General features: G+C 37.9%; 1 protein-coding gene across 5 annotated transcripts in view; it reads left to right on the forward strand.

Moving 5' to 3' along the window:
- Nucleotides 1-12,221, forward strand: part of Ranbp17 (RAN binding protein 17) — a 337,456-nt gene that overhangs the window by 220,326 nt on the left and 104,909 nt on the right. For all 5 annotated transcript variants that reach the window (XM_041676348.1, XM_041676345.1, XM_041676347.1 and 2 more), the window contains 2 exons: nt 1,141-1,214; nt 2,294-2,374. In XM_041676348.1, the coding sequence (XP_041532282.1) occupies nt 1,141-1,214; nt 2,294-2,374 (155 nt within the window). The remainder of the gene's footprint in view (nt 1-1,140; nt 1,215-2,293; nt 2,375-12,221) is intronic.

The following is a 12,221-nucleotide window of genomic DNA, read 5'->3' on the forward strand; positions in this document are numbered from 1 at the left end:
AGCCTTTTGTGTAGCTATAGGCTTCTGATTGAGATAATTGTGATAAGTAAGGTGCTCGGGTTCTCGTTCCCTCCACCACAAGTGTCTTAGGACCCTACAGTAAGCACAGCAGCCATTGCGGAATCATCGGAATACTGGCCTGGAGGACCTGGAGTCAACAGAAGAGACAGTGGAAAGCTGAATATAGTCCTGTGCCTTTAAATACCTCTGCACTCCTCTGGTGTGACCCTTTAACTCTGAGTGATTTATTGTCCTATTTGTGACCTGTGATTGTATATAATCTAATGTGTAAATAAAGCTAGGTTGTCATATTTGGTAAATAAGCAAACTACAGAAGGTGAGACCACATAATCACTGGGGATAAGATGACAGAAAAGAGATCCCATGCAGCTGGTGTCTGGCAGGGACAACCTGGAATCCCACTAGAGCATAGAGGGTGTAAGAGGTGTTAACTACTCTCAGCTCTGCCAGGCTACCAGGGATGTCCCAGTGGTGGTGTGTCCTCGCTTGAAGTACAGTTGTGTGTTCAAATGCACGGTGTGCCTGAGTTTAAGACAGGAATGTCGTACTCCAAACTCTGCAACCAGCTCTGCCCACTTAGAAGCTCTGGATTCTCGTGTGCTGATGATCAGCCCCACCGTCAACAGTAGGACCTGTCTCTGTGTCTCTCTAAGCTAGAGTGTTACAAGGGGTGTCTATCGCTGATATACGATCTCATGGTTTTCTAAAAATACTTTTATAATCTCCTTGAATTATCTTGAATTTTATTGGTACTTTACTGAAATTAGAATAAGTATAAAGTATTTACTTAGATTCTTTGTTGAACAATATTTTCAAGTCTTTTGCATGCTTATTCCCACCTTTAAGAAAATGGTGGCTCCCAGCTTTGAGGACAAAATATGTAGTGTGCTGGGCAAAGAATGAGTGTGGGTCTGTTTGTGTGTCGGTATACAGACATCCCAAAGGAGGAGTGCTTCCTGGGGGGGAACTGACTGCAGGCTAGAATGGCGATGTTTTTGTTTCACTCCCTGTTTGCAGTGTGGATGCAGCACATCTTTGACTTTTAGACTTGTTAGCTTTAGCAGTCTTTTGAAACTGCCTATGGATGATAAAGCTTATAACACTTAATTGTTGATGCAGGTGTATGCCCGTATGTCAGAAGTCTTAGGAATAACAGATGACAACCATGTTCTAGAAACATTCGTGACAAAAATGTGAGTATCTGTTTTGGTTTTTAATTGTATTCTGTGGTTTTGAGTCACATATCATCTTACTATGTATGAATCCTTTTTTAGATACTAATTTTTTTTTTAAGTGTCCACGAGAGGAAAAAGCGATTCTTTATTGTTAGTGCCAACACCTTGGATAATATACTTTTTATCTCTTCTCATAATGATAATGTAGATAAATTCCATAAATCAAATCTCTGCAGTAAAAAGGTTAATAAGTTTAGATACTAATTTTTAACTTAAAATTTTGGCTTTAAATTTTTGTGTGTGCATTCTTCTGCTTACTTCAAATGCTTACTTAACTCACCATCTAAAGGGCATTATCATTGTCAGGAAGTTCACATGGTTATACTGACCTAAAAAGATTTCCAGATACTGATTCCACAGTTTACTTGGGAAGAATTGTTTTTTACTTTATAATTAAAAACAAAACACCCTACCTCAAAGACCAATGAAACGCTTATTGCAAGCTATTGTCATAATCACCTTAAAACAGAGCATCCATTGGCTACAGCAGAGATGTGTTTATGGAGCTGCATGGCTTGTCCTCACAGACACATGGTGGCCTGTTGAACCGACATTGGTGTGCTTTCACTTGTATGCTATGTGTCTCACAGACAACCCTGCTGTGCTTGCAGGACGAAGCTGGGTCAACACCAGGACCATAAGTCAGTTTTGGAGCCACCAGATAATGCTTCATTTGGGGCAGTAACTGGTTCACCTTCACTTGACTTCCTTTGTGATGATAATTCCATTTTCATTCTGTTGGACCTTATTCTAAATTTAATGTTTTTTTTCTGTGAAACACTTAACTTATAGAATGACTATCTTAGAGAATTATTTACAGAACTATTTTAAAACTTAAAGAATTCTATGCCAGTGTTCACTGTAGGTTGATCATATAAAGTTTAAATGTGCTATAAGAATTTAAAAAGTTGTTGAAATTCAAACATGCTTTTTATTTTGTGATTGAAGTCACCTAACTTCATAAAATATTTATGTTTCTGTGGTTCTCCTTATGCAGGCAACTGTTTAACAATTCAATACATTTTTTTCATATTTAGTGTTACAAACCTTAAGTACTGGGGAAGATGTGAGCCTGTAATTTCAAGGACTCTTCAGTTCCTAAATGACCTTTCAGTTGGATATCCTTTTCAATATATATGTGATATACTAACTCAGCAGGTGCATTTACATGGCCAAGCATTTTTCCCTAATTCTGATTTTCCAGAAATTTACAATATAAAGTCTAATCTGTTTAGCCTTATCTATAAATGTGTTTATAATAACTGTACTGTGAAGCATTTTTCAATCATAAGTGATCTTATATGAACATACATATATTCCTAATTGGCCAGGTTTGTTTATATTAATCTAGGCTAACAAATGCTTGCACAGTAAAGTGTGCAGCACTTGTGTATTTCAGCCCATAGTTGTTCACAATTTTCATAAATTCTGGTTCTGAAAGAAAGCATGAAACCAGCTTGAAGAAGGTGAAGTGTCCCTGGATCCCTCAGTAAGAGTCTCACGTGCATCAGGCTTGTGTGAGTCGAGATAGAAAGAGACTCATCGGCTTTTTGACCACGTCTTTGCTTGTCGGCCTCCTCACCAGATCATTGTCACACCTACTCAAGAGTTCCTGTTACACATTAAATGTTTACATAACACATTAAATGTTTACATATTTGTCTCTAGAAATCCTTTAAAATATGAAGCCAGAAATCATCCTTGTTAGATATATGTGTGTGTGTGTGTAATATTTTACCTATTAGAAATGGATTGTAGATGGTTGCTTATGTTGTTACCTGTAAGATACATAGATATTATAAAAATTAAATAACCATTGGTTTAGTTAACCTGTGACATTAGAAGATATCATAATATAAGGACAATTCTGAAATCGTTGGCTTTGGATGGAATCCTTTAGTGGAGTTTCATTCCAGGCATATGCTTGTATTAGTTAAGTTTAAGATTGTGTTCCTCTGTAAACCATAAAAGATTTCCAAAGTATTAGACACCCACTTTTGTGCTGGAATTTAATATGCAACTTTTTATTGGAAAATAATCGTCCTTGTCTGGCAAAATCCACCATGCAATATTTCTGTTAGTAGGTATAATGCAATAAAGACAGGGAGGGCTATTTATCACTACAAATTTTGAGGATTTCAGGATTCTTTTTATTATTTTAATATATTTCTTTGATATTAAATCAGAAAAATGATAAATTACACCTGTCCAGGCTGTTTTTCCTCTTTACTGAAAAGTGATGTACAGCCCAATTCCAGTGGTCATTTCTGCTTTTTAAGATATGTATTTTTTCTTATTAAAAAAACTCAACCTGTATTTTTTTCTAATAATGGTGCTGAAATACTCTATTTCTAACATATGAAGTGGTTGATAAGTACTTCATAGTATTGCAACCTCTCCAGCTTTTCACAGTGAATTACTGTGAAAGCGTGTTATCTGTGGGAAGGCCTGGGATTCTGGGACACAGACCTATTGTTTAGATTCGCTCTGGTTTTAGTTTGAAATTGATATTTAATATAAAATTAATTTGATTTGTATTTTGGTATAATTTGCATAATGCCTAATTTATTGGTATCTATTAAGATACTCTTTCTGTTATCTAAGTACAGCTATTATAACCTTTTATTTTCTGAGCTGTTTATTCCTTTTGAATACCTCTTAAAATTAATTTTAAAAAGTCTTCCTTTGAAAAAATTATTAGATAAAGGTTAAAGGTTCTAACAGATATGAATTATTTCCATGCAGGTACATTGATTTATATTTTTTAACAATTATTTCAAGTTTGCATATTTAGAAATATATATTAGTTCAATTTGATTTCAGTGCTCAGTTATTTGAATTATAAATCATTATGTCCCTTCTAGCTGATCAGTCATGAAATATCCTTGAATTCATTTACATAATGGAATATGTGCTTGGTGTATCCATTTCGATGCAGTCTCTAGTTACCTGATGTGTGTTTTGTTGTTCTATCCATTTTCATTATTTTATGTGTTTTTTAATCATGATCTTAAAATAATACTTTACTTTTTGTTAAAAATACAATGGCATTCTTCAGCTGTAGGAAAGTATCACCTAATCATCTGCCTTAATAAAAAGCCTTATGCTGATACTCGAAATATTTTAAGATATTATTAACAAATCAATAATAACCATGTTATCTTATGAATTTTTTTATTTTCTTTATAATGTATGTCTTTGGGTACTCCTTGAGTATTTTGCTTTGTGTTTTGTTTTCTGTTTTGTGTGCTGCAGGTGGCAGTCATTCAGTGATCAAGACATTCAAAGCCAATCTGTCAGATTTGGTTATTTTTCCTTAATCTAATCACTTGTTTGGAAAGATTGTTTGGAAACAAAAATTACCAAAGTATTTTTTGTGTGTTTTGTTTTGTTTTTAAGGAATCACAAAAAAGTTTGAAGTTCCCTTAAGGCAGTGGTAGAGCTTGTTTGAGCGTCAGAACATGGTGTCTGCCATCACATCATTAGGCCCCAAACCAGCGCTTCTCTCTGCAAGGCTTGGGCTGCTGACTGGGGACATGTGCGAGAGTTTCCCCCTTGAAGTGTTATAAAATAGGGCTGTTGATAGGCGACCCCAAACAGATCACGACCCACAAATTAAGAACTGCTGATCTAGGTAGATAACAAATAAAAATTATAAAGATGAATCATGAAACATTTACAATTTTTATTTTAAGAAATATAAATGAACATTTCAAAGTTTGTTGTTTTTTGTTGTTGTTGTTGTTGTTGTTGATAGTGGTGGGTTTTAAGGCATAATTTCACCAGGTACTTATATATTGCCCAGGCTCCCTCAGCCTGTAGTGTTGTGTTTGTAGGTGTATATCACCATACCCTGCTAGCCAATCTCTTAATGTAAGGATAGAACTTTTTATTTTAGCAGCTCCTAGAGGCCTTTATTTTATCACCTCAGATGAATTGTTTTTATTTCCTCAAAGCATGCTGAGAATTTTTGAATACATGTAAATAAATAAATATGAGAACTGAAAGAATTATCATTTCCATACATTCAATAATTGACTTATGTACTTGCCTTTGTTGTGTCTTCTTTTAAAATAATCTTATCAAACTATGAACAGCCTTTGCATTCCTGTCTCAGTAGTGTGTGTGTATTTAAATTATAAGATCATGTAACTGGCTGGAGCAGATGTTACAGTGAATACTTGAGAACATAAGCCACTCCAGAAAATGATTCTTCTTAAGCTCTTTCTAATGTTTTGAAAAATTATAAGATTTCATTATATTCTACATAATTCATGAATGTGAGAAGACAGAATTAGCAGGAAGAAAACATGAAAAATGGGTTAGTTTGTGATATCTTTAAGTAGTGGATTCTGTGTAGTGCACATGAATGGAACACAACTACCCAGCATCATGGACAAGTGTCAGGAGTCTGAGGAAGGAGCCTCGGTTGGGTTTCCGGAAGAAGTTAAGACACATGAAGCAATCGAGATATACCCACACAGATGTAAATTTAAAAAGACGGGAATGAAAAGACCAATTTCTACACTAATGACTTCCAGAAAGAAGAGGGGACATATGATCGCAGAGGGTGCTTGGGGTCTTCAGCTGATGCTGTTTCTCAGGTTTACACTTGCAAGTGCATATCGGATTAGTTACTTAAACTTTACATTTATTTATTTATTAGTTATTTAAATATTACATTTATTTCTCTGTGTGGTGTATCTAATGAAAAGGTAAATAGTAAAGAAAAAATAGGTAAGAAAAAAGAATGAAAAGTAACAAAGATAGATACAGTTGAATTTGTACTTGACCAAGAATCTCAGCTAGTAAACAACATACCTCAAGGAGTCATTAAGAAACAGACTTTAAATGCCTGCTAATTGTATATGTATATTTTTTAAATAGTGCCTGTACATTTGTCCTAATTATATAATTGCTATAATAAAGTAAAAATAATTAACAAAGTGGAAAAAAAAAGAAAATAGGACTGAATTGTATGTATGTCCTGCTCAGAAGTCAGGAATTTCTCCTGAGGCACGTCTTTGAGCTCTGTTAGCATTGAACAAGGTCTTCCGCCTTCCTGAGTAGTGCTGTGAAGCTAGACAGCCTCTGACCTTTCCAATCAGGTGTTGTCAGCCTACTCTGAACCCCCTGGATTGAGGAGACTTGTAATGTTTAAGTCCAGAGACTCTTTTGAGAGAACTATTATATTTTCCCATCAGATCATTGCCCAGGGCGGAAATATATTTGAATAACTTTTATTTAGTATACACCTAGAATTTCCAAAAGTACAATTCAAGAATTCTTCATTCTTAGTAACTTGAGCTAACCTGCTCCATGCATCTGTCCCAGCCTTCCACAGCCGGTCAGTGCCTGGGATCCTCCCTCTCTGATTTGTTTACACACCTAGAATTCTAGTTTCTATGTGGATGAGGGGGAAAAAAAGGTGGAGTCAAGCGGCCGGCAGGCAGCTGCCAAGGAAACGAGACATGTAGAAAATAAGGTGATGTCATGGTCACGTGGCAGGACTGCTCTCTCTTATCCCTGTTCAAATTTCCCACCTGGCTTCACTCTGCTAAGCCATTGGCCAAAACAGCTTTATTCATCAGCCAATAAAAGCAACACATATACAGGAGGCCATCCCGCATCAATAGCTTCTTGTTATCTATCAATTCTGCTAATAGTAGTCGTTTGCCAAGTGCAGGACAAAGGAGCAGATTACAGACCCTGCTTTCAGAGCTCTCAATTCTAACAGAATTACCCTGAATTTAGACCTCTTTTCATATTTCAAGAGCCCAAAGTCAACTGTTTTACCAACATAAAACACTTTTTAATCCAATTCAAATTATATACTAATTTCTGGAAATGTACATGTTAAAAATAATGTGGGCATATGACAGTGATACAACTGAATTTTTGTGTATGTATTGAGTGTACATGTGCATGTATATATGAAGTGTGTGCTAGGTTTTCAACTAGGGTGGCAGTCAGCTATTGCCAATGGCCTTGCTGTCTTCACCACTTCGATGCTAGAGTTACAGGTGTGCTCAAGGCTACCCCCAGCTTTTTGATGCATTTTGGAATCTGTACTCTGGTCTTCATGATTATACTGCAAACTCTCTTAACCACTGAGCCATTTCTTCAGTCCATGATATAACTACTTTTAAGGAGACATTTTTATTAGATAAAGCTAACATGCTATATTAAATATAATATTTTTTAAATTACGGTACTATGCATAGTAGATATTACTACCAGTGAGGTGTGATTCATGAACGAGATGGGAGTCAGGAGAGAATACAGGATGAGAGATGAAACAAAAGTACAGAATAAAACAAGTAAAGTAAAACATGGAAATAAAACTGTGTTACAGGAAATATTTAGAAATAGGGAATAGTAATTCTTCCTTTGTGAAAGTACTAAGTTTAATGCATTGTTTTCTTTCCCTGAATAATCCTCTCTCCAAATGGTGTGAGAGAATGTTAAATAAAGTGAGTTTTCACATGCATCCCTCAAGCATACTTTTATTAACATCGCTCATCGAGTGTTATTATTTTCTTTGTCTATCCAGCGTGAGGAAAAGCCATCGTCTTAGTTCCTCTGTCTGATAGCTTTATACAAGTCGAGTATGGGAGTCGTCTCTACTCTTGCATACCTCATTCAGGCCTTCACCACTTTATATTCCATCTTCAAAAGATCACGTTTCACGGATATTATTTGGATCTGATTATTTGTCTTCCCAAAGTCTTGAATCACTTCCACTTGCTTCTCAGATAAAATTGCATCAATGATTGCGTTCGCGGCTTTTAACGGCACCTGACTTACTGAGTTCCCTACGCCCATTCAATAGTGATTTATACTTTACCCTGGGATCAGGACATTCATTTTTCTTTCCACCTGACCTCTTCCTTGTCCCTCACTGAATCACGAAAAATGTCATTCCTCTCCTTTGACAGGATGGTTAAACTCAGATTTTTGGTTTTTCATTAAAACTTAGGAAAGCAATATCAAGATAGTTGTAATCCTTAATCGTTTAGTGCTTAGTGAACACTTAATTCTCTTCGTTTTTTTCTCATCATCTTTGACTCTTCTTAATGTTCTTTTTTTTTTGTTTCCCCTCCCCTTTGGGTTTTTGAGACAGGGTTTGTCTGTGTGTAGCCCTGGTTATCCTGGAACTTGCTCTGTAGACCAGGCTAGCCTCAGACACATTTCTTAATGTTCTTAAACTCGGTGTTCTTATGACAACATCTTAGGTATGAATGTAACTTTGTTTACTATGCATTAGTCTTGTTCTCTACTGGATTTAAAGTGATAGAGATTAAAGCTTTTAGAACATATGGTGTCCTCTCCTACTGAGTGACTGAAGTTTAACTCCCATTCCTTGCTTGAGAAGAAAACCTGGTCACTTTGATACCTGGTTTGAGGTTCATGAGCATAGGCTTCCTTCAGAAATTAATTCATATTCCTGACATATAGTGTTCTTATCCATGGACTTCCCCCCAGGCCTGTTTTCAAGATCTAAATTGTCTATAAACACTGAACATATGTGGCCCTAAGAGACCTGCCTAAATCCTGTTGTTACCTACCCTGATACGCTTAGTGAATATAGGTTACGCTATTCAATTCTGAGACTATTTTTTTTTCACGTTAACAATGGTTTTGCAAGATACAACTTTGTTCTTATTATTTATAATCACTTTTTGGGGGCTAGTGAGATGGCTCCAGGATTAATTAATAGCACTTGCTGATCTTGCAGAGGACTCAGGTCCAGTCTCCAGCACACACATGGCAGCTCACAACTGTCTGTAACTGACGGACAAGTCACTGCACACATGTAGCACATTTATATCGTGCAGACAGAACACTTAGACATGTAACAGAAAGTGAACATAGACGTACCTTTTCTTTCAAATAGTACATAAAACAATGGTTTTCTTATTTTTAGAATTGGTGACATTTTAGGTTTGATAAAATACTTGTGCTGGTTAATTTTATCTCAACCTGATACTAGCTAAAGTCATCTGAGAGAAGGGAATCTCAGTTAAGAAAATACTTTTCTAAGATCAGTAGATAAGCCTATAGGGCATTTTCTTAGTTGGGGATTTGTGGGGGAGCACCCAGCCCATTGTGGGTGGTGCCATCCATGGGCTGGTGGTCCTGGGTTCTCGAAGAAAGCAGGCTGAGCAAGCCATGGGGAGCAAACTAGTGATCAGCATGCCTCCACGGCCTCTGCATCAGCCTCTGCCTCCAGGTTCCTGGCCTGTATGAGTTTCTGTCCTGACTTCCTTCAGTGATGAGCAGTGCTGGGAAAGTTTATGCCACATAAGCCTTTTCTTTTTTGTCATGGTATTTCATCACAGCAATAGGACCCCTAACTAAGACAAGTTGGTAGGTATCTGGATTGTGGGGTATTACTGCTGTGACAGAGCTGACCACTTTATACAGGAAAAGCTATTGAGTGTGCAGTGCTTGGTGGGCTTTCTGTAGAAACTTGGAAGATAAGAATGTTGAGCAGTGCCTGACTTGTGACGTTTGAGAGAAAAGTGTAAAGGCTCGATCGGGGCCATTCATTATTTTGAGTTAAGATTCTGTGCTTCTGGTCAGCTGGGGCTGAAGAATCAGCGGAACTAATAAAGTGAAGCGTTTGCTTTGCTGGCCTACTTGATGCTGATTGTTGTATGGAGCTGAGAAATTAGTGCTTATTAAGAAGAGACCAGAATTGTTGAGGCGAAATCTTCTTGGAAGTATTTCCTGAGAGTCAGCATACAGAGGCTGTGTCCCAGAAGTAACCAAGGTTGTACCTCGTACTGGCAGCCAAACTTGGTAGTGTAAGAGTCACCCAGGTGGGTACTGGCATTGAAGACATGAAGGGGGCATGGAGTATAAGGGAGGCCATTGGAGAAGTGCAACCTCAGTGGCAGTTGAGGGCCCAGGGTTGAAGGAGTCATGGCAAAGTTGAGACTCGGCACCATGAAGAGAGCCCATTCGTGAAAATGCAGCCCAGTTGCAGCAGAAGACCCTGACATTTTGGAGATACTGGTACCGTGGGATGACCACCAAGAACAGCAGCAGCAGTGGAGTGGAGCCAGCTCAAGCCGCGTGTGCTGCAGGGGCAGAGCAAAGGAAGAAACCCAAGCCACTTGGAGGAACCCAGACATTAGACACTGAGACATTCACGTTTTTGGAGTTTGGTTTGGCTTTGATTTGACTGTGACTATGCCCTCGTTCTTCCCTTTTGAAGTAGGAAATTATTTCCTTTTTATTTTACAGAAGCCTACAATAGAAAAACCTTGGATTTTAAAAGTGTTTGGCTATTTTAAAGAAACTGAGTTTTTAATGTGTAAAGACTGTAGAACTTTGAAGGTTATTTATGGTTTTTAATATGAGATCTTCTGGAATGAATGATACAGGAAAAGTGATTTAATGGTAATGTATTTGTGTGTCAAGTTGACAAGGGGTCAGTCATGCTGGATAGTTTTTTATGTCAATTTGACAGATGGGAAACTCAAGAAAATGCCTCCAGCTGGACGGTGGTGGCACCCGCCTTTAATCCCAGCACTCAGCGAGGCAGAGGCAGGTGAATCTCTGTGAGTTTGAGGCCAGTCTGGTCTATGGATTGAGTTTCAGGACAGCCAGAGATAACACAGAGAAACCCGTCTCAGAAAAAAGAAAAAAAAGGAAGGAAAGAAAGAAAGAAGAAAATGCCTCTGTAAGTTGGGCTATAGGCCCATTTTCTTAATTAGTGATTGATGGGAGTGGGCCCAGCCCATTATGGGTGGGGCCATCCCTGGGCTGCTGGCCTCAGCTCCGGCCTCCAGGTTCCCAGAGTAGCCTGTTCTAACTCCATCTACTGCTCAGGAGTCCTAGCACTGTTGCTGTTCCAATTACCATGCTGTCCTCAGCACTGAGCTGCAGGCCTCCGAACTTAATCTAGTACTGCTGTAAGCCACCTGTCCTACCCAAAATGGAGCAAGTTCAAAGAAGGCTTGTCTGCTAGAGAAGAGTAAGAATAAAAGATCCTATAGATGCATCCTCTGCCTTTTCCTTTAACATTGCAAATATTAAGACCATTAACTAGCTTTGAGATGAATTCCTATAAAGGAATGTAAATATTGAGATGAATTCTCATTATTGCATTTTTCAAATTTTAATCATTTTTCTTGAGAATTAAGAGACAGTGGGGGCTGACCTTGGTATAAAGTGCACAGGTGCAGTTCTGGAGAAATATCTTTGCAGATGATGTTTTTGCTGTGGATGTTCGTTTATTACTTCCATAAATATTCTATTGTCAAAACATGACTTACTGTTTGTTAGCAGTGCTGACAGGAAGGCTTCTCTTAATGGCAGCATTCATATTACCCATATACCCTGTCACTTTTAACTTAGCAATTTTAAGAGAATTGCCTTTGGTAATTACTTAAGATATTTCTAAGTTTATTGATCCCCACCCTTGTTTAACTGAGTGAAGTTTGAGTGGCAGGCAGTTCATCTGCTCAGAGATTGATGATTTTGAAAAGTCGTCAAATCTGCATCTTTAAGAAAAAGCTTGCTGCTTCTCAGCACTGATCTTGTCCTGTGCTGCCAGAAATGCAGTGCACCGAGGAGAATGCACGGCGGCCAGTGCTGTCCGGGGACACACGCATAACATGCCGCTCTAGTGGGCACCTGGCGGTTGGACAAACTTACATCTAAGCCATGTTAACTAACAGCTGTCATTGGGAAAGTTTTCTAGTTTTGTTTAATTCATTCGGTCATTGAACAACTGGAAGTGATACTGTTCTGCCAGTTAGAGTTAAAGGAATTGGCACTATAGCTAGTGTCCTTTTGTAAGCTTTCTTCAGCCTCCTGTCTTTTCCCTGGTCTATAGTCAGTAAATATGTGTGCATCACCTGATCCTCAGAACAACCCATGCAGTCACTTGGCCGTAGACTCTGTTCTCAGCTGCTGGAGAGGAACTAAGTTCAGTCAGGCTGAGTGTATCAT

The sequence above is a fragment of the Microtus oregoni genome, unplaced genomic scaffold, assembly GCF_018167655.1.
Source record: "Microtus oregoni isolate MIOR12 unplaced genomic scaffold, Mior012 000027F_ref0000203, whole genome shotgun sequence".
NCBI classification, from domain to species: Eukaryota; Metazoa; Chordata; class Mammalia; order Rodentia; family Cricetidae; genus Microtus; species Microtus oregoni.